Source organism: Lepidochelys kempii, chromosome 1 (genome assembly GCF_965140265.1).
Source record: "Lepidochelys kempii isolate rLepKem1 chromosome 1, rLepKem1.hap2, whole genome shotgun sequence".
In the NCBI taxonomy this organism is placed as follows: Eukaryota; Metazoa; Chordata; order Testudines; family Cheloniidae; genus Lepidochelys; species Lepidochelys kempii.
Genome location: NC_133256.1, coordinates 192,350,022 through 192,373,314, shown reverse-complemented (window position 1 = coordinate 192,373,314; position 23,293 = coordinate 192,350,022). Strand labels below are relative to the sequence as shown.

General features: G+C 41.6%; 1 protein-coding gene across 1 annotated transcript in view; it reads right to left on the bottom strand.

Moving 5' to 3' along the window:
* Positions 1 to 23,293, bottom strand: part of MYH15 (myosin heavy chain 15) — a 60,973-nt gene that overhangs the window by 19,951 nt on the left and 17,729 nt on the right. Inside the window, exons 15-30 of the mRNA XM_073306318.1 lie at positions 20,826 to 20,996; positions 20,058 to 20,237; positions 16,799 to 16,931; positions 15,059 to 15,126; positions 11,117 to 11,204; positions 10,763 to 10,880; positions 10,345 to 10,468; positions 9,037 to 9,173; positions 8,392 to 8,647; positions 7,439 to 7,681; positions 6,614 to 6,790; positions 5,549 to 5,694; positions 4,689 to 4,779; positions 2,972 to 3,361; positions 1,678 to 1,804; positions 381 to 499 (exon numbers count right to left, since the gene is read on the bottom strand). Coding sequence (XP_073162419.1) covers positions 381 to 499; positions 1,678 to 1,804; positions 2,972 to 3,361; positions 4,689 to 4,779; positions 5,549 to 5,694; positions 6,614 to 6,790; positions 7,439 to 7,681; positions 8,392 to 8,647; positions 9,037 to 9,173; positions 10,345 to 10,468; positions 10,763 to 10,880; positions 11,117 to 11,204; positions 15,059 to 15,126; positions 16,799 to 16,931; positions 20,058 to 20,237; positions 20,826 to 20,996 — 2,568 coding nt within the window. The remainder of the gene's footprint in view (positions 1 to 380; positions 500 to 1,677; positions 1,805 to 2,971; positions 3,362 to 4,688; positions 4,780 to 5,548; positions 5,695 to 6,613; positions 6,791 to 7,438; positions 7,682 to 8,391; positions 8,648 to 9,036; positions 9,174 to 10,344; positions 10,469 to 10,762; positions 10,881 to 11,116; positions 11,205 to 15,058; positions 15,127 to 16,798; positions 16,932 to 20,057; positions 20,238 to 20,825; positions 20,997 to 23,293) is intronic.

Sequence of the window (23,293 nt, the reverse complement as noted above, 5' to 3'; positions counted from 1 at the left end):
GTTCTAATTCATTCGCATAAGCATCCAAACATTCAAATGAAAATTCTAAGATTTATCAAACACTTTTTACTGCTTGGAGCCCCTGTTAGAATGATTCTTTCTAGAAAGAGAGAGTATAACTAACTCCTCTTCCTTACCTCTCTGACTTGTCCTGGTCAGATGCAGAAATTCCTATTAGTACTGCCATCAGAATGTTTAGGCTCAAATGTCTGGTTTTAGTTTTCCTCCTCGTTAAAAGTAAACAAATCCATTCCCATTCATCTCAGTCAACAAGCATTCCAGCCATCTCACCCTTTTTTTTTTTAAACTATAGCTAGTGAAATGTATCATTGTCAAAAGCTGACACATAAGCAAATGGGGTGAAAGAGCCAAAGCATTACCTTTGTTTCCTCTTCCAGCCGTCTTCTAAGTTCTTCAATCTGCTGAGTGAATGACGTCTTCCCTCTGGAAAGCTGACTTATCAGTGACTCTTTTTCTTCTAGCTGCCTTGCAAATTCACCTGCCATGGGATTTTAACCAAGCAAGATTGGAACATTAGTTGCTTGCTATCCCACTGGGCCAAATTCAAGGTTTAGTTACAACCCTCCAAAGAGAAACCCCACCCTTCCCCAGTGAATATGGCTGATCTCTTGTTAAGAAAAGCATCTGAGTCAGCCTTCTCAGATATATGCGAGGTTTCTTTTAGTTTATTTACACATGGCATGTACAGTGGTACATTAATTTTAGTTGGACTCTTGCATCATTCACTGAAGTAGACATACACTAGCTTCCATGTGCAATTACTGTTTTTTTCCTTCATACTTTTTATTACTGTACATTGTACTTCTATAGACCTTTTCCCCAATGTTGCAAAGCAGTTTAGAAATATCAACTTCACAACTCCTACGAGGCAGGTCAGGAGAATACATGGGAACACATTAGCCACCACGTGAATACAGCCAGTGTGGAGATGGTATGCAGCAGCCATTTAACAGTGCACAGCAATGCTGCACACTAGTTTAGGACAGGAAATGAAAAACATAACACCCAAGTGAAAATACATAGGAATGTTGGTTAACAAAACAGTGATCAGAGTTGGAATTTGGTCAAGATGCAGAGATTAAAACTCTGACTCTGGCAAAAAGTGGCATAGGATCGTGAATTATCACTAATAAAACGCTGGTTTCATGTCTCACTGCAAAGAATGCCTGTCCAGAAGCACAATGCCCTAACACCATGTTGGGGCATAGCACACTCACAAACAATAATGCCGCCTACGTGAGGTGTTCCTTGTTCAGGGTCTTCACAGCTGAACCTTGCTCAGCATTGCCCTGTTTAGCTGAGATGATATGATGGCAGCATGGCTCAAGGGTAGCCTTAGGGTAAGCTTATTCTTTTAAAAAAGCCAGGTGTATTTGAGTGAGCTTCTACTTGCACACATAGGTGTCACTACTAAATGAGACCTGTGAAAGGCAGGGGGGATGCTCTTTGATTAAAAAAAGATCCATCTGGACTTGTTTATAACCCAGATGAAAGGATGTGAGGCAAGGCTCACCTGTGGTACCACACAGGTAGTATCTAACTAGGTGTTTACTCTTCACTCAGCTACCTGTATGCAACAGAATTCCAATTCCCTGCAGGGTCTAGCACATTCCTGCAATGAACTCAAAGAAGCTCACTGATGCTGCATATGCCTACCATTCTCAGTTTGCAGCTTTCCTTTTTGGGTGGTGAGGTCATTCATTAAGCGAGTCATTTCATCCAGTTTAGTCTTTGTCTCATTGAGGTTGTCTTCATATGTGCGACAAAGTTTTTCTGCATTCGACTAATGGAATTGAGAGAAAAGATACACAAAGCTGCAAACTTCCCAGCCCAGGTACATAACTATCTGCTTTACCCTACAATACAAGCCTTCACAATAAAAACACTAATGATATTTTCACCCCAGACAAGTAGAATTTTGGAAGGCAGAAGTTAAATCTTCTGTTCAATGAGCTTTGGAGTGAGAAGACTTGCATTGCATTTTGTTAATATTATACTTATAAGCAAGGAGTTTACTTAGTAAGATTTTTATGCTGTTTGCCAGTTTTATACATTCTGCCTCCGGTTTTCTTCAATAAAAGTTTGCCTGAGTAAAACTTGAATAATGACTTTAGGATTTAGCTCAGATTTTAAGGTGACCCAGAAGAAATGATCTCCCCATAGACTTTTTAAAAAATTAAACTCTTAAAAATAAAGTTAGTGCAAGGTGGTGATGCAAGAGGGCAGAAAAATAGTTATTTTCTTTAATGGGAGCCTTGGATTCTGAATGGAAATAATGCAGTAGTAAGCTCCTGCAATGATTTCAAAAGGTATCATATGCACAGGTGAAAGTTTCTTCAAACGTCTTCTGAATTGCTGGATGGGATTAACCACCCAGAAGACTACACCCACAATTTATCTACCCACAGAAACAGTCCAGGCAATGGCTGTGTAAGCTACCTCCCCCCTCCACACTTCCCTGCTGAGACTCAAACCAGTGATCCAGAGGGACTTCTTTGTGAGGCGGAGGAATAGTTCAGTCTCCATCACCCCCCAGCTCTTGGGTGCTCTTCAGAGAATGCTAAGAGGGACCCCTTATCACAGTACTACTTTGTGAGATAAGGGCCTATGACTGGTAAGGCCTGAGCTGCAGGACAAACTCATTTCAAATAAGCCACACAATAGCTATCAGAAGGTCGTCACCAGCCTGGGATGGAGTGAAACAAATGACCTAGATGTGAAAGCCTCCAAACCCTTTCTGCAAAAAGAACAGGAGGACTTGTAGCACCTTAGAGACTAACAAATTTATTTGAGCATAAGCTTTCGTGAGCTACAGCTCACTTCATTGGATGCAACTTTGAGACAAACCCTTTCTATTGCTCTCATAAATCACCCAACCCCCCTCTGCCTCTCTGGAAACTTTAAAACGAGCCCCTGTTTGCGTGTTTGTGTACAGTCTCAGAAGCCCTACTTTTCCTTTGACCATCTGCTCCATGTTGGATGACAGGTCGTCCACCTCCAGCTTCAGCTCGCTCTTCTCTTTCTCTAGTTTCTGCTTGACACGCTGCAGGTTGTCCACTTGCTCCCCCAGCTCCGCCATGCTGTCTGCATGCTTCTTCCTCAGGGTGGCAGCTGTCGCCTCATAGTGCAGCGTGGCCTCCTCGAGGTCCCGCCGCAGCTTCAGGAACTCAGCCTCCCGCTTCTTGTTCATCTCCAGCTGCGCTGCAGTGGCTCCTCCAGCCTCTTCCAGCCGCTCACTCAGCTCCTCCAGCTCTCGAGCCAGATCCGATCTTTGCTTTTCCACCTTGGCTCGGGCAGCTCTTTCTGCTTCCAGCTCCTCTTCTAGCTCCTCTATACGAGCCTACAAGGCAAAGACACACATGCACGTAACACCCTTCACCTTCATAGCAATTGCCATAGGAGCTCAAAGCACTTCATAAATAATGACCCTTCACAACAGCTCCATGTTATATGTACTGCAATTTATAAATAGCAAAACCAGGCCATAGCAGTGTTGGAGCTGGAATAGGACTTAGCATTGTATCTCCTACTAAAACCACTCAGTGCTTTCTCTACAAACTTTAGTCCAAAGTCTGCAGACCAGGAATATAAGAAAAGCAATTTATTTGGAAGTGGAACGGAAGAGTATCTCTTCCCCTCCCAATCACTGTTCAAGAAAACTGTAAGAGGCTCTTTCCGGTTATTGTAATAGTCATTGTGTAGCAAGTACTCTTCAACCTCTGCCTGGGATGTGAGAGACTGAGGAGTGCCTGGGTAATGAGCAGGCCTCATGACCTCTTTCTTCAACTCCCTCTCTCACCTCTGAACTGGGACAATCAGAGCTATTCAGTCACAAATTTTTCCCTGGGAAGGAGCCAATGCATACTTAGTGCAGCATCTTGTAAACTCCAGAGAAGCACAGGAAACAACCTTGGCAGATACAGAACGCAGGAGAGTAATGGAGCTTCCATAGATCAGCAGCATTTATTCTGGAATGGACTCTGGGTTTTATGTCTTAGTGATCATTAGTGACAAATTCTAGCTATATCACATATCACTGCAGTTTGTATCTCTCCTTTCCTTTATGACACAGTGTGTCATTTCATGAACATGCAGGGCTGTGACAGCCTGTAACTCAAGATCTGTGAGCCAGATTCATAGTCTAATTCTTCAGTTTGCACCAGTGGAATCCAGGCTTTGAGCCTTCTGATGCCCAATTTCCCTTTTTATGTTCTCCTGCTCCCACTCTCATGTAGATTTCCTTCTCAATCTCCCTCCTTATTGCCTTTCCTGAACCCCCATGTCATTAGTTAACCCGGGGTCCCTCTAGTTAAGCCTGGGCTTCTCTGTCCCCTGTGCTTGAGGGTGGCCTCCCAAAATTGCTTCTTCTTCGTCAAACTAGCCTCAGGCTCCTTCTCCTTGCTCCAGGCTTGGGGATGGTCTTCTAAGCATAAATTCTTCTCAGATGGCTCAGTCTCCTTTATTACGGTCCATGCTTCAGAGTAGTCTGCCACAGCATTTGTGCTTCAGGCCTACCAGCTCACCCTCTTCCTTCTCTGTGCCATGTATCCAGGGCAGAAACATCTGAGATCACACCACTTCCTCTCTCTTCCCCTCACTCTCCATGCTTCTCTATCCCCCGCCAGGGTTCATTCCTGACACAGAAGAAGTGAAGACAAAAAAATTACCTGCAACTCCTTGATCTTCTTCTGGAGTTGCATCACTATGGTTTGTTCATCCTCAAGCTTGGAGTTCAGCTGACTTATTTCAAATTCTTTCCTGTCAAGGAAAATAAAGTTCTGCAGTGATAGATTTACCCTACCAGCTGAAGCAAAGATTTTTCTAAAGCAAATTTTTATAGTCTGCTTATAAAGACCTGGGAATAAAAGTGCTGACTCAGTCAGAGCTGAAATGGGAAGAATGCTGCTGTTGTAATATCACTAAAACTCCCAAACTCACCACCACTGGTTTGGAAAAAATACAGTCTTCTATCAGAACAGTATTGTCCAAGCTAAGACCGTCCAGACACTCATATGTTGTGCTACTATATGTAAAGTGTCCTTACCTTGTACAATATCAGTGCTGGCTGGACTTCTGATATTATGAATAACTATAGGTGAGAACTTCTTACCTCTGTTATTTGCAAAAGGTCACACAGAAATAAAATTGCTTGTCAAACTCAGTGGATAGGTACATTTAACAGAGCTGAGGTCTTACAACTGTACTGTTAGCAGATTCGATGGGATAGACACCTTTTTTAGATTTCTGTAAGCCTTTTTCTCTGGTCAGCTAAAGGGCTCACAAATATTCATCTTATGCATATGAAGATGGGGATCAATCAAATCTCATGCTTCAGGGTACATGCTGCAGGCACCAGGAAGGAATTCTCTTATCCCTATTCAGCACTGGACAATATTCTTGAGTCACCTTCCTCTGAACTGGCATTCAGTGTCTGCCACTGTAGCAGGCAGGATTCTGGGGTTAATGGGCCTGGAATGGCAAATCCCAGGTTCCTGTATTATTCTGTACAATACAAACAGTATCTTACTTCTTCAACTTTTCATCCAACTGCAGCTTATCATTTTCCAAATCCATGAGACTCTCCTGGGTCAGCTTCAAGTCCCCTTCCAGTTTCCGTTTGACCCTTTCCAGGTCCATCCTTATTTTCTTCTCTTGTTCTAGTGAGCCCTCAAGCTATGGGAATGAGAAACCAGTCGTTAAACATAAGGTCCAGTTTTGTGCTACACTCTAATGAACGCTGAAGCAGAAGAGTTAAAGTACCAGTATCCTGTTTTCCATTTTTTCTTTCTAGCTGCCATCAGCCCAGTCAAGAACACAAACTGGGATTAATATGATGTAAGGGCCACTCCATGCTTCCTGTTTGTGCAGGCATTACTGCCCTTTCTCTCCAAGACAGCTCTGTTGGATTACAGGTTAATTACACTGCAAATACAAACCAAACGGATTTTCTCTTGTTATTGTTATGTAACACACACACTTCCTGGGTGTGGTGTTCTGTCCCATCTAGTGGCACCGAGACCACTTAGAGAGAAAGAGATTTATCAGTTGGCTTTTGGCTCATGCACTAAGCTCCAGAGGTCCCAGGTTTGATACTGCCTGCCCATGACCGGGGTCTGTCAGCATTACAAGTGGGGGGCTCGTCTGGGATTTCAACTGGGAAGTCCTCTGAAGCTTGGGATGCACTGCCTCAGCTAGGGGAAGTGTGTAACCCACACACCTTCTGGGTGTGGTGTTCTGTCCCATCTAGTGGCACCGAGACCACTTAAAGAGAGAAAAAATGAGTCTGCTCTAGAGCCTTAGCTAATAGCCAGCTTGTTTTTAGCTCATGCTGTAGAGACTCATGCACTAAGCTCCAGAGGTCCCAGGTTCAATCCCACCCACTGACGAGCGGGGTCTGTCGGCGTTACAGTTGTACTTTATAAAAGGTTAACTGTAGAGGAAAATAATACACCCTCCCCCTTGTGGTTTGCACTTTTACATCCAAGTTAGTCTAGTTCATTTACAAAAGAACAGAAAATGTTTCCCAGCTTCCCAAAAGCCATAAGCAATGGAGAAATAAGTATTATGTAAATGAAGAGAAGGACAAACTCACATCATCTACTTGCTGTTCTAGTTTCAGTTTAGTTTTGCTCAGTGTGTTGACCTTGTCTTCCTCTGCCTGTAGGTCATCCAGAGCTTGCTGGTGAGCTTCCTGCAAAGATTTCTTCTCTTTAGTAAGTTTGCTAATGGTCTCATCCAGAGATGCCATTTCTTCTGTCAGATTTTTGACCTGTGTGGTAGAAGAAATGCAATAGCAGTGACAGATGTGCTTGTAAGTAATTTCAGCCGAGGATTATTGTAACCTGGCCTGAGGGAACTGCCTAGACCGTACTCATATTGGAGAATTAGAAAGTAGTTTATACTAAATCAGTTGGAGATGGATATTTTGGAAAAGCAGTTAACCTGGCTATTAGGATGATACAGTGAAGGGGGAGTTCATTTAATTCTGGGTTCTCAGCTGACACTGCCAATTAATGCCCGTTCTTGCAGTGGCTTTGTTATGGGGACATCTGCTTTCCAACTCCACCAATTTTTTTTTCAGCATCACTGGGGAAGGTTATTTTTTTTGTTCTCTCTAGGGAAAAAGGAGAGGAGAAGTTTTCACTGTGCAAGAGAAAGAGTTTAAAGAACTCTGGTTAGTTACAAGCTGGTTATTTATTAGGGTAAAACCAGACACTATTCTCTGGTTTAGTAGCAGCAGAACTCACTTGGGAAACTGGAGATCCAGGCTCAACCTCAACTGTGTATATATTCTGATCTTGCAGGGTGGCCTTTACTATACATGCCTTTCAATTAGCAGAACAACATCTCCTCCATAAAGTAGCCCACCCTATGTATAAATTCTCTGTGGAGATGTATGGCCAAGTTCTAATGGTACCTTATTTTCAGTAGCATGTTTTTCTTTCTCTACTTTTGCCAGTGTTATTTCAAGGTCATCAATGTCTTTCTTCAATTCAGAGCACTCATCTTCCAGTTTTCTCTTCTTGGAGGTCAGCTCAGAGTTCATCTCCTCTTCATCCTCCACCCGCTCTGTCAGTTCTTTGACTTTTGCCTCCATCTGGATCTTGGATTTAATCAGCATGTCGCATCGTTCTTCTGCATCTGCCAGTGTGTCTTGCTCCTGGCATAATATAGAAAAGATGACAACAATGCCTGGGAGTTACCAACTTAATTATTTGCATTTATTCCCCACTCATTTAGTTCTCACAGAACCCAGACAAATACACGTTAGTACAGCAGATCACAAGTGTGTAGCAGAACAGCTCTGGAAATGTTTCAGAGTAACAGCCGTGTTAGTCTGTATTTGCAAAAAGAAAAGGAGTACTTGTGGCACCTTAGAGACTAACCAATTTATTTGAGCATAAGCTTTCGTGAGCTACAGCTCCATCCGATGAAGTGAGCTGTAGCTCACGAAAGCTCTGGAAATAAGGTTAATATGGGCTAACTCTGGGTCTACTCCTTCTCTCATTTGATGTCAAAGACAAAACTCCTGATAAATTCAGTGGAAGCAGGATGGAGCCTTTAACGTTGGGCATGCCCACTCATGCATGCAATCTGATTAAATATAATTCACAATATTAATTAGGACATTAATATTTCCTTGAACACCAGAATTTTTGCATTGGCAAACCATCAGCTTGCGCTCTCAAACATGTGAATTTATATCCATTGTAAATTTAACCTAATTTCCTAGCCAGAGCAGCTACATAATTTAAAACTGCTTGTGTAAATACCTAAAGCCAAGTCCCCTTTGACTGCTTGGTTTGCAAGATGTCATGTCTGAAAGAACATTAAATAAAACACGAACCAAAAATAGCTTTGCCTACTCACTGCCTGCAGCTGAAGGAGCAAGTCATTCTTCTCCTGAACCAGAGACACTTGCTTTTCTTCCAGTTCCTTCCTCCTGGCTTCAGATTTTTCCAAGGCCTCCTTCAGCTTCAAGAATTCCTCTTTCATATTGGCCATTTCCTTTTCAGTTTCTGCGGACTTCAGAAGGGGCTTGATCTTGAAGAAAAGCTTCATCCAGGGCCAGTTCTTCACAGCCATGAAAGCTCGAATGTTCCACTGGATCACGAGAAGGGCATCCCTGGTTTATAAAAATTAAAAAAAAAACAAAGTAAACCCAGCCTGCATTGAGGGAGCTATATACATTCTTTGAGCTTGTCCTCAGATCAGTCGTACTTTTGTGCTCTGAACAGCATTAGGAACTTGTGCTAACACAGGCAAAACATTTGATTATGGCTGGACTGCCAGAGACACTGAGCATCTACAACTGACTGATTTTAGTTGAAATTGTGGGTGATCAATATGGAACTACTGTTGTTGTAAATCTATATTAAAACTACTCTGTGTAATCCTTCATTTATGTCTAGCTAGAGACTTAAGTACTACTGTAAGGGCTCTATTTAGTCATCAAGTGAGACAGGAGTGGTTTCATCCCCCAGACTGAAGGGAATAATCCAAGATTGCCTGTACCTTCGCTCCACTATTTTTTGGAACTCAATACGCATCAGTTTGCCTCGTACTCTTGCTTGGATCATTGTTAGGATCTTGGATAGTCGCTGATCCCTCATTTCTTCCAGATGGCCCAGGAGACCAGCCTTAAAGAATACCTAAAATATAGGCAGATGTCATTTAGGAACAAGCTCAGAATAATCCCATCTTCACGAAACATGGAGCAATGTGAGTCCATTTTTATTGTAACAGCAGTGGTCAAGGGAAGACTGGTAACAGAAGCAGAGTGATGGCTAGGTAATAGAAAAGTCTGTGTCAGGGGATTGTGTTATAACATTATAGTGACCCAATCACAGTACGCATCATAGTTTGATCTCACCTTTTTCAAATGTGCCAACCTCATGTAATAACCATGCTACTAATCGGTGTTAGACCCCGGGAATGTTTTTAACGTTTTTACTTGGGCGCACAAAATAGGAACCAAACTGTTGTGGTATCATTGTTAGTCTCCTGAGCCTTTTCAAGCTAGAAAATCAACCACCCCTTGGTAAAAATGGGTGCGTCTGAACTGCTGCTAGTATCCATTTCACTGCCAGTGTAGACAGGACCGAGTTGTGTTTAGCACCATTTCACAAACTGTAATCAAGACTTGCTCTGTGTAAATAAGACAGCTGAAATGGTGCTGATCATGGTTTGGTCCTGTCTACACTGGCAGTTAAAGCGTTAGCAGCATTGGTTCAGCTACACCTGTTGTTGGTAGCATTATTCCTGTAGAAAACAGTATGCAGTGCTTGAGCCACCTCTGTTGGCTTATAAAGCAGAACTCCTCTGTTTTATTTTTTGTACTGGTACCTTAAGATTAGAATTACTTGTGCTGCTAGGTCTCTCGTTTTAATCGCACTCAGGTTCTAGTAACCATAACCACTGACAGCTGCGTGGTGATTTACGTGCAAAAAGATTTTAGTATCATCCAGGAATTAGATGGACTAACAAGTGTCCCCACAATGCCACCACAGACCAACTGCACTACTCCATCCATCTTACAATGAATATATACTGCCATTAGAAAGCACGTTTAAAATGGTTGCATCAATATATAGACTACTTCCTGATGGAAATGTCAATATTTATGACAGGAATTTACAGCTGGGTTTTTCTATTTTATTAAGCAGTGCCTTTGTTTATTCTCTGTTTTCAAATGTGGGCTTTGCTATGGTCATATATCTCTGTATAAAACATTATCTTCAGCAACATTTAGATCTAGATCTGAACCCTGCAACTCTGAAATCTTTGCTTTCAAAAAGGAATTACATGCTCTTTTCTGGTTACCTTTGTGTGTCCAAAACGATACTGGGTTTGGTCAATATCTAAAGAACTGAGCAGTTTTTCAGAAGCTTTTCTGCTGTCCACAAACTTATCTTCTGGAATGGCAGCTGGATTCAGAATACGGTACCTGTTAACAACAGGTGAAGAATGAGTAAAGGGGACCAGGATGCTGGGCCAGAGTCTGCTCCCATTAAACTGTAATAAGTGTGGTATAACCGCAGTGGAACTACTTCAGATTAAAACCAAGGGGAGAATACTGCCCTCCAATTCCAGGCGTTTTGAACTGAAAATTAACCTGAGGAAAACAAAGAGGGGAGAAAGTACCCCGGCTCATTTTTATAGAGAAGGCTACGGTAATTCTGACTGGAATTGGATCATGAGAAGAAACATGACCTGTGTCTGGGACTGGTCTCTGTGTTACCTTTGTTTAAAGTCAGCGTAAAGCACTCTGTTTGGAAATCCCTTACGGCAAATACGGATTCCTTCCAGGACACCGTTACAGCGAAGCTGGTGGAGGACAAGGTAAGCATCCATTGCACCTTAAAAAAATTCAAGAACTTAATTAAAATCAGATCGTTCCATGAGGATTTAACCCTCATTTTGCTCAGTAGGTGAGAAGAGTTGGGAGTAATGTCTCGAAACGACAGCTAGCATTGGAGGAAGAGTACAATCAAATTGCTTTTAAGTGTGGGCTGATGACTTAGAAATGGCTTCTGGGATAAAAACAACAGGATTAAAATGCAGATAGAACAACAAATTGCTGGATTTTCCATACCTGGAGTTTTAGTTTCATTGGGGATAATACAGCGCACAAAGTGAGGAGCTGTAGATCTCAGGTTAGTCATCAGTTTATTTAAATTTTCCTAAAAAGGGTATAATAAAAAACAGAATTAGCTAAATCATTAGAACTTAATATTGTACTAAATGTATATGTGAGCAGCAATGCTATAAAATATATATTGTCTAATAAGCAGAAAATAAGGCAGATGTACAGGTGGATATTAGCACCAACCCTGCAGACTATTCAGAGTGAATACTCTGCATATGTCAGTGCAATCATGTCTTCATAATGACTGTGTTGGGGGAGATTCTCAAAGGCACAATGGGCATTTAGGTGCCCACCTAAAGAGAGCTTGGCTGCAGGGGGATAAGTCTGAGTGACTATAACAATTAGAAAGTCACCAAGTTGCCAAGGAAGGTAATTGACAGAATAAAGGAAAGCCAATACACCTCACCAACATAACCTAAACTTAGGTGACATTAAAAAGCCACAAGAATAAAAAATTGCAGACAGAAGTCCAGCAGCAGGATTTGGGCTACCCAGTTTATTACACCGAGTGCAACAAATATGATTACCTGCCTCATGGGAAGGTGGCATATGTGTCGTGGTGTACAAGCAATCCAGGGCCCTCAGAGACAGAGTATGGGCTCTGGAGACCAGAGTGGCTGAACTGGCGGAGCTAAAGGAGACAGAGGTACATGAGGAGACTTTCAGGGACATAGAGCGGTCCCACCTCCTGTCCAACAGCCCTTGTGCTGCTAAGGAGGATGAAAGTCCCGGGGCAGGAACCAACAAGCTGGAGTAGATGGAAATGTGCCCATAGTTGGGACCCACCTTCTAGATGATGTCCTGATATTCTCTTGCACCTAGGGGATATCCCTCTGGAGGAAAAGACCCCCGTTATTAGGAAGAGACAGACAATACTACTGGAGGATTTGATTATTAGAAATATAGATAGCTGGGGGTGTGATGCGTGGGAGAACCGCATGGTGAATTGCCTACTAGGTGCAAAGGTAGCGGATCTCACAAAACGTACAGACAGACTTATGTGCAGTGTTGGGGAGGAGCCAGTGGTTGTGGTACCTGTACATACCAATGACATAGGGAAAGGTAGGAGAGAGTCCTGGAGGCCAAATTTAGTCCGCTAGGTGTAAAACTAAAGTCCAGGACCTCCATTGTAGCACTCCCTGAAATGTTTCCAGTTCCATGGGCCAGGCCAGAAAGACAGGCAGAACTGCAGGGTTTCAATGCATGAATGAGATGATGGAGTAGGGAGGAGAGATTTAAGTGTATTAGGAATTGGGGAACCGTTTGGAGAAGGAATGGCATATACAGGAGGGAATGGGCTCCACCTAAATCAAAATGGAAACAGACTGCTGGCACATAAAGTCAAAAAGGTTGTAGGGCATTTTTTAACTAAAGGCTGGGGAAGACCAAGAGGGGTGGAGGAGCACATGGTTTGGGCAGAGATGTCCCTTAGGGATGAATTTATTAAAGGGGGAACTCTATATCCTAGTAAAGAGGATAGCAAAGAAGTTGATATAGTACAGGTAGGAGATAGTCAAATGAACAGGCAAATGAAACAGAGTCCCAATTAAATATAATACATGAAGGCAAACAACGGAATATTGACAAAATGTACGAGTGCTCATATACAAATGCTAGAAGTCTGAATGCTAAGATGGGTGAACTAGAGTGCTTGACATTAAATGAGGATATAAGAGGCATCACAGAAACTTGGTGGAATGAAGATAATCCATGGGATACAGTTATACCAAAGTATAAAATACATAGGAATGACAGAGTAGGAGTGGGTAGTGCTAGTGGGGGAGTGGCATTAGATGTTAAAAGAAGCATGGAGTCAAACCAAGTAAAAATCTTACACGAAACAATACTACAGAAACTCTATGGATAGAAATTCCATGCTTGATTAACCAGAGTATAACAGGAGGAATGTACGACCAACCACCTGACAAGGATGATGACAGTGTTTGGGAAATGTTAAGGGAGGCTAGAGAAGCTACAAAAGCAGAAATAACGGGTGATTTAAACTATCCTCGCATTAGCTGGGTAAATGTCACCTCAAGATGTGATACAGAGATACAATTTCTAGTCACCTTAAATGACTGCTTCTTGGAGCAGCTAGTCCTGGAACCCACAAAGGAAGAGGCAGTCCTTCATTTAGTCTTAAGTTCAGCATGGGATCTGGTCCAAGAGGTAACTGTAGCTGAACTGCTTGGTAATAGTGACCATAATGTAATTAAATTTAACATTCTTGTGTGGGGATACCATCAAACTGTCCCTTCACCTACTGTAACATTTAAGAGTAACAGCCGTGTTAGTCTGTATTTGCAAAAAGAAAAGGAGTACTTGTGGCACCTTAGAGACTAACCAATTTATTTGAGCATAAGCTTTCGTGAGCTACAGCTCACTTCGTCGGATGCATACCATGGAAACTGCAGAAGACATTATATACACACAGAGCCCATGAAACAATACCCCCTCCCACCCCACTGTCCTGCTGGTAATAGCTTATCTAAAGTGATCATCAAGTTGGGCCATTTCCAGCACAAATCCAGGTTTTCTCACCCTCCGCCCCCCACACACAAACTCACTCTCCTGCTGGTAATAGCCCATCCAAAGTGATAAGTTTCTATCCAACAGAGGCAACTAATAGAGGATATGTTGGAGGTCTATAAAATCATGAATGGAATGGAAAAAGTGCATAGAGAAGTATTATTTACCCTTTCCCACAATCCAAAAAACAGGGGTCACCCAAAGAAATTGATAGGCAGCAGGTTTAATACAAACAAAGTGAAGTACTTTTTCATACAACAGACAATTAACCTGTGGAACTCATTGCCATGGGATGTTGTGATGGCCAAAGCATAACTGAGTTAAAAAAAAAAGAACTGGATAAATTAATGGAGGAGAGGTTCATTAGTGGCTATTAGCCAATATAGTCAGGGATGTAATCCCATACCTGGGGTAATCCAAAGCCTCCACTGCCAGAAGACAGAGTACTAGGCTAGATGGAACATTGGTCTGACCCAGTATGGCAGTCCTTATGTTCTTAACTCCAAGAGAAAGTCAATGAAATTGGGCATCTTGCTGCCCTTTGTGAGTTCTTATCAATTATCAAGCTGCAGTCTGTGGAAATTTGCTTCAGCTATCTTCACACTTCTTTCACCTTTGTCTACACTGGCCAAAATAGGACTCAGTTCACCACTGATTTCGCTCTACTGGCAGTAGCTCTAAGCAAGATTAGATGACATGGCAGGTCAAAACCACTCAAAGCTTGCTTACATTACAGCTTCCTCCATTGTTATCCCAGGTGGAGTTGCTCCAGTGGTGAATAACTGGTCCTATTTTTGCCAGTGAAGATATGGTCTTTCTGTCCACCTTCCACAAATAATACAAATGTATTTCAGTTTTAGTAGCATGGATGGTTGCAGAAAATGAGTTTTAAGCTCCAGTACTCACGTAAAGCAAATTTTACATTGGGTTTCCATGAACATTCTAACCATGGAGCCTGATTATAAGTAGTACACTCATCCAATCAGGGAATAGAAACAATGTCATGTGACCATCTCCATTTTCAAATGAGTATGAAACAATAACCAGAGAGTAAACAAAAATCAAAAAAGTTCAAAAATTGTGAATAGTCTGTTCAAAACGATTAAAAAAAACCAAATTTGTTCAATGAACATTGAATGAACAGAAGAAGAGAAATTAAACAAATAAATAATTTGTTAGGCATTAGTCACTTTTAGCCCTTATCAACACCTAAACCCAGACCCAAATTCAAACATTCAATTTCAGTTTGATTTGGTCTACTAAAGCACTTGTGGTTCTTCTTTTTGATTACAATGGAACCTCATAGTTGAAATTACACAGAAACATTATGAGCCATTTAAATAAAAAAATTAAAATTACTTTGTGTAGCGATGACACTGTTTGGAAGGAAGCTCCTTTCTTGCGTTTCTTTTCTGTACTGTGATCAACTAAAAAAATTAAAATAAATGAAACACATAAAGAACAGCTCAATCAAATGTAGTATTCAGGTAAGAAACAAAGTCAGTAAAAATATTTCCAGAAGTACAATGTAATTAATATTTGGAATCAAGGTAAAATTAAAGTCATGTGAGTCTCTTTGGTCCTCAAGTGTTGTAGAAAAGAAATCCAGTATTCTCACACTTTAAATATTATAAAGGATATAGTTCTGTGTTAGGCTTTTGGTGACTCGTGCTAAAGCACTCTCTTCCTTTCTGTGGTTTTCATCAGAAACCTTCATAAATTTACTGCATTATAGTTCCTCTACAGTTGTATATGGTGTTAACTATTCATTTCTGTAACCATGCCTCATAATAAGGGCATAAAAATGAATTTCTGACAAAATATTAAGTAGTTTGGGATTCATTTATTTTTATTTCATACAATCAGATATATCCAGAAAAACATCAGACGAAAGAAAATGACTAACCTGGTTACATAGCATGTGAACTGTAGAGAGTATATGGCCTGGAATTTGTCTCCTGAGAACAGCACAGCCATGTCAAGGAAAGTGAAAAGTACCATGTGTTTGATGTTATTCTCAAAAATACGTCTCTCCTGACAGTGACAGTGCCAAGAATGGCTATTTCTTTTGACTGGTACGGTTTGCAAGACAAGGTAGCACTCCTGGGACTGATGCTCTGTGGCAGATAGGCACTTAGCTACCTGCAACAGTTTGCTAGAGGCAGGCTTTTTGTTATTTTTATTCTGCTCCATCTCTAATCCACATTATGAAGTCTGCAGTTTCTAATTCTTTCATAAGGGATCTTATGATTCATGACAACTACATCTACATAAATGAGGTTCGTAATAAATAGGCTATAAGTGATTGTGACTTTAGGACACAACAGCTACGTCTCTGTAATGAGTGCCAGTCCTATTTCCTTAACATCAATTTTATGGAAGCTTGTGACTTGCCTTACCTCACATAAAACGGCTCAGTAAAAGAGAGAGAGTTTATTTCAGAACTACTAGAAGCCTCATGAAAACCTATTCTTGCAAGTTTTTCCTACCTAATTTTGCAGACTTTAGAGGTTTGGAGAAGCACTAGACAGGTATCATTCAGTTTGTCCATCACGAATCCAATAACATTTTGATCATATGAACTTTTCTTATCACAGCAAGTGCATTCTCCTAAATGTTAAGTGTCACTTTAGACACTGTTTGGAAGCTTTGTAATTCAGCTAGAGAGAGGGCCATAATTTGGAGACATGACCTGTTTTTGTTGATAAACAATCATTTATACATTTTTGTGTGCATCACTTGCACACACAAGTGAGACTTTGCACAGTTCAGTCCCCATTGGCATGCTCAAACTGAGTGCCAATATACATATAGGATATGCATGCAGAGATTCCAGCATTTGTGCACACAAAATAGTGTGCCAAAATTGCTCAAAGGAATACACATACAAAATGGCAGGCACTCAGACAAACAGGGATAAGGCTCCTTTTAAAATATTGTGGCACACTAGTATAGATGCCATGCCCATTTAATTAATGAGAAAATGCCTGATTTAATGTCAGTCAGTGGATGCCTATAGTATTCTTTTGTTTTTTAAATTCCTTTCCAAGCATGTGCCCTGGAAGCGAAGGAAAATCCTTGTAAGCTTATTCTACTTACCAGAGTCAGCACTGATGTAGTTTTCAAATAGGCTTCCCAGCAGTTTGTTGGCAGATTTTTGAAAAATGCCCACCACAGTTTCATTAAGTGGGTCTTTGTTTTTCTCAAGCCAGCCAATGATGTTATAGGGCACCTAAGAAAGAACCATGTGGTCCAAAATGTAAGAAAAATAAACCATGTCAAACACTTTCCCCAGTAGTCTATGTCTCACACTTTCTTCCTCACAAGCAGCTACAGTTCTTTACAGCTTGGTTTGAAATTAATGGCACAAGCTTTATCCTGTAAAACACTTCATAGGGAATCACTCTCATGAGCCATACCTGCCGTTTAGTCTCCAATTCTCTGCTTTCTGATCCCTGGCTCCCACTCCCAACAATTCCCCATCTGAATCCTCTATATCCCTTCCCAATCTTGCATTTCCCTCATCTTTCCTGGGTCTCAATGTGTTCTGTGGCCCCACAGGCCACTAGAAAGAGCCCCATGTGCCCCGGGTGGGTATATCTTGAACCATACCTTGAGAACGGCTAATAGAACAGACAAGTTATTATAGGCCTGTTAGTTTGACATCTGTAGTATGCAAGGTCTTGGAAAAAATTTTGAAGGAGAAGGTAGTTAAGGACTTTGAAGTCAATGGTAAATGGGACAAAATACAACATGGTTTTACAAAAGGTAGATCGTGCCAAACCAACCTGATCTCCTTCTTTGAGAGAGTAACAGATTTTTTAGATAAAGAAAATGCAGTGGATCTAATTTACTTAGATTTTAGTAAGGCGTTTGATACTGTGCCACATGGGGAATTATTAGTTAAATTGGATAAGATGGGCATCAATAGGAAAATTGAAAGGTGGATAGGGAATTGGTTAAAGGGGAGACTACAACGGGTCCTACTGAAAGGTGAACTGTCAAGTTGGAGGGAGGTTACCAGTGGAGTTCCTCAAGGATCAGTTTTGGGACCAATCTTATTTAATCTTTTTATTACTGACCTGGGCACAAAAAGTGGGAGTGTGCTAATAAAGTTTGCAGATGATACAAAGCTGGGAGGTATTGCTAATTTAGAGAAGGACAGGGATACCCTACAGGAGGATCTGGATGACCTTGTAAACTGGAGTAATAGGAATAGGATGAAATTTAATAGTGAGAAGTGTAAGGTCATGCATTTAGGGATTAATAACAAGAATTTTAGTTATAAGCTAGGGACGCATCAACTAGAAGTAACGGAGGAGGAAAAGGACCTTGGAGTATTGGTTGATCATAGGATGACTATGAGCTGCCAATGTGATATGGCTGTGAAAAAAGCTAATGTCGTCTTGGGATGCATCAGGAGAGGTATTTCCAGTAGGGATAAGGAGGTTTTAGTACCGTTATATAAGGCACTGGTGAGACCTCACCTGGAATACTGTGTGAAGTTCTGGTCTCCCATGTTTAAGAAGGATGAATTCAAACTGGAACAGGTACAGAGAAGGGCTACTAGGATGATCCGAGGAATGGAAAACTTGTCTTATGAAAGGAGACTCAGGGAGCTTGGCTTGTTTAGCCTAACTAAAAGAAGGTTGAGGGGAGATATGATTGCTCTCTATAAATATATCAGAGGGATAAATACCAGAGAGGGAGAGGAATTATTTAAACTCAGTACCAATGTGGACACAAGAACAAATGGATATAAACTGGCCACTAGGAAATTTAGATTAGAAATTAGACGAAGGTTTCTAACCATCAGAGGAGTGAAGTTTTGGAATAGCCTTCCGAGGGAAGTAGTGGGGGCAAAAGATCTATCTTGCTTTAAGATTAAACTCGATAAGTTTATGGAGGAGATGGTATGATGGGATAACATGGTTTTGGTAATTAAATATTCATGGTAAATAGGCCCAATGGCCTGTGATGGGTTTTTAGGTGGGGTAAGATCCAAGTTACCCGGGAAAGAATTTTCTGTAGTATCTGGCTGATGAATCTTGCCCATATGCTCAGGGTTTAGCTGATCGCCATATTTGGGGTCGGGAAGGAATTTTCCTCCAGGGCAGATTGGAAGGCCCTGGAGGTTTTTCGCCTTCCTCTGTAGCATGGGGCACGGGTCACTTGCTGGAGGATTCTCTGCTCCTTGAGGTCTTCAAACTACAATTTGAGGACTTCAATAGCACAGATATAGGTGTGAGGTCTTTTTTAGGAGTGGTGGGTGAAATTCTGTGGCCTGCATTGTGCAGGAGGTCAGACTAGATGATCATAATGGTCCCTTCTGACCTAAATATCTATGAATCTATAAGTTATGGTTTTATATTACAATAGGCCCTTTGCTATGCCACAGCTCTCTATTGGATTGTCTGATGTAAATCTCTTAACGGAAGTCTCTTAAAGATACAATTCCTGGCTCTGCCAATGGCCTACAGGGTGACGTTAAGCAACCCACAGCCACCCGTGCCTCAGTTTCCCCACCTGTAAAATGGGGATAATGATATTGACTCCTTTGTAAACTGCTTTGAGCTCTCCAGATGAAAAGTGCTATATTAAAGCTAGATATTAATTATATTATTATTAAATATACAAGTAGGTTAAAGTTCAATGGCACTCTGAATAGTGAGTCTAAAAGTGGCCTCATGGGGTGCCTACATTTTCTCAATGACTCCATATCAGATTTGCTGCATTTGAGGAAAAGATGCTTTTTCTTCTGCCATTTCTGCAAACTCAATTCAGAATGAGAAACCGGGTTCATTCTGATTCATGTATCACCTTCACCACCCATCCACAACAGATTCTGAAGTTAGACCTTAGAATAATCCGGTTGATTGTGCAAGGGGGAGAACGGAATTCATCCTACTTTTAGCTGTGTTGGCTCTGCAGCACTAACAGGAGTAAAAAGCAGTAAAACCTTGGTTTGGTTGCCAACATAGCCACATATGACTGAATTCGTACAGGGAATCAATATGTCAACTAAGATGGTAGCATTTTTATATGGTCACTTTTCTGAAGGTAGGTAACTTAGGGTGATTTCACAGACAAGACTAGAAACACCTTGGCAAATCTTCACTAAACCACCATGCGCCCTCCTTAACGTGATCTGTTCTATCCATGTTTCGATGCACCTGGATCCCTATATCTCAATGTGCTGTAATACCTAGGGCACAGAGGTTGATGTTATCCTTATTTCTGACCAGTCCTGTTTTTTTAAAATTTTAAGTATAACCTTTATTTTTTTGGTGGCTCTCGGATGAATCCATTTGTAGGAATTCTAGTACAATGTCTATCTCTGATGATACTAGAAACTTACCACACCAGCATAATGAAGAAGTTCAAAGTGAGCTTCATATTTCCTTTTCTTGTCAATCCGAGGTTTCTGAAGGTTGGGTGACTTGCCAAGATGGTTGTCATAAAGTTTGGCTTTGAATGTCATGTCCGTAGCCTTTGGGAACATGCACTCCTCTTCCAGGATAGACAGGATGCCCAGTGGCTATTGATCCAAAGAGATTTTAATTAGAAAAGCTTTAGGATTCCATTTTTATGATTAAGCAGATTTTAGTAGCTGTGTCACAGCTAGGCTTGACTTGATGGAATTCCATATTCACAGGGTTCCTTGTCATAATGACTGGGCAACTCATGTTTATTCTGTTAAATCAGCAAGCAAACTTTTGACAGCTCACTATGACACTTCTGCTTTGGGAGGTTTTACACTGACTTCTAATAGCATTTCATACGGACTTTCAGATTTTGCTTTATTAACTTCCAAGGCATTTGACTGATATTTTAAAGTTGGTCATTCTGGACCTGATCCAACTCAAGCTAGCTATTGTGTAACTTGATAATTTCTGTTGGTTCCATCTCTCTCTCTCTCTCTCTTATTTAGGCATTCGAAGCATCACACAAATTAATCTTCCTTAGATTTTGCTTATACTGCAGCAAGGAGAAGAACTAGAGCTTTTGTTTGTTTTGCTACTCACACTAAGCCTACTTTAATGTTGGAAATAAAAGAACTCTCCAACGAGAGCATTATGCATGAAAACAGGTCTGAACATACATGCCTTTGTGCTCCTGTACGTACCTTTTCAATTAGGTCAATGCAGGCCTGCAAGTCCAAGCCAAAATCAATGAATACCCATTCGATGCCTTCCTTTTTGTATTCTTCTTGCTCCAAGACAAACATGTGGTGATTGAAAAACTGTTGCAGTTTTTCATTTGTGTAATTGATGCAAAGTTGCTCAAAGCTGTTATACTATGGTGCAGAAGGGGAAAAGAGAAACAGTCACACAAAATTAAATATGAAGGGGTCAGGCATGGAAGAAATAGTCTAAATCTAAAACTATGTATCAGGTAACTGCCAGAGAGGCTACGGGGGAGTTTCTCAGGCTAACTGCTTCCTAACGTGCAGTACATAGGAACATGAGAATTTCCATATTTGATCAGACCACTGGTCCATCAAGTTCAGTATCTTCCTCTGGCAGCAGTTAAAACCCAGTGCTTCCTAGGAAAGCAAAATCAACACATAGGCCAATTTGTGAAGCACTGTGCATGGGAAGTAACATTCCTCCTTGGCCCCTGTGGTAATCAATTTACTTCCTGGATCAGGTGATTTGATCACTAGAGACATTTAGCATCTCCAAGGCTGCCAAAGCACCAAAAATATACACCAACATTCCTTTGACGTGAGCGGCAAGTCAATAGAAAGCAGCATCATAAAGAGTCAAAGCAAGGGCTGACAAACCAGGCTGGCAAAATGAGTTTACATTGACCTGGCAAATAAACAAAGAACTATTGCCATCCACTGTCTCAATTAATTTCAAGCAGACTTTCTACAACCAGGAGTTTCTGAGTGTCAGTGGGTACAGGACCGTTATCTGGTCTGCAGTGAACAAGGAATTAAGTCCAGTTTAGCTCCCCCGCCCCCATTGTATAGGTGTCCCTTGAAGACAAAGCAGGAAAGGATACCAGTGGGAAGGCTGGGCTCCACACCAGCATTCCTAGGACTAGGCTGAACTCATAGAATCATAGAATATCAGGGTTGGAAGGGACCCCAGAAGGTCATCTAGTCCAACCCCCTGCTCGAAGCAGGACCAATTCCCAGTTAGATCATCCCAGCCAGGGCTTTGTCAAGCCTGACCTTAAAAACCTCTAAGGAAGGAGATTCTACCACCTCCCTAGGTAACGCATTCCAGTGTTTCACCACCCTCTTAGTGAAAAAGTTTTTCCTAATATCCAATCTAAACCTCCCCCACTGCAACTTGAGACCATTACTCCTCGTTCTGTCATCTGCTACCATTGAGAACAGTCTAGAGCCATCCTCTTTGGAACCCCCTTTCAGGTAGTTGAAAGCAGCAATCAAATCCCCCCTCATTCTTCTCTTCTGCAGGCTAAACAATCCCAGCTCCCTCAGCCTCTCCTCATAACTCATGTGTTCCAGACCCCTAATCATTTTTGTTGCCCTTCGCTGGACTCTCTCCAATTTATCCACATCCTTCTTGAAGTGTGGGGCCCAAAACTGGACACAGTACTGCAGATGAGGCCTCACCAATGTCGAATAGAGGGGAATGATCACGTTCCTCGATCTGCTCGCTATGCCCCTACTTATACATCCCAAAATGCCATTGGCCTTCTTGGCAACAAGGGCACACTGCTGACTCATATCCAGCTTCTCGTCCACTGTCACCCCTAGGTCCTTTTCCGCAGAACTGCTGCCTAGCCATTCGGTCCCTAGTCTGTAGCGGTGCATTGGGTTCTTCCGTCCTAAGTGCAGGACCCTGCACTTATCCTTATTGAACCTCATCAGATTTCTTTTGGCCCAATCCTCCAATTTGTCTAGGTCCTTCTGTATCCTATCCCTCCTCTCCAGCGTATCTACCACTCCTCCCAGTTTAGTATCATCCGCAAATTTGCTGAGAGTGCAATCCACACCATCCTCCAGATCATTTATGAAGATATTGAACAAAACCGGCCCCAGGACCGACCCTTGGGGCACTCCACTTGATACCGGCTGCCAACTAGACATGGAGCCATTGATCACTACCCGTTGGGCCCGACAATCTAGCCAGCTTTCTACCCACCTTATAGTGCATTCATCCAGCCCATACTTCCTTAACTTGCTGACAAGAATACTGTGGGAGACCGTGTCAAAAGCTTTGCTAAAGTCAAGAAACAATACATCCACTGCTTTCCCTTCATACACAGAACCAGTAATCTCATCATAAAAGGCGATTAGATTAGTCAGGCATGACCTTCCCTTGGTGAATCCATGCTGGCTGTTCCTGATCACTTTTCCTCTCATGCAACTCCAAGCTGGGGAATCTTTCAATATATTTTCTAGTTATGTTGGCATATATTGAATTTCCTTCTTGCAAACGCTGCCCTCTAGCCTTCAAGAATACATTTTGAGGAAGAGGCCTTAGCAATCAAGATGCTTTACTCTCACACTTCAGTTTACAAAGACATTATAATGAAACATGAGCAATATCACAGAACATAATAAGATTCCTCTCTAAGATGAAGACTCCTTGAAATAAAATACCCTAAAGCACA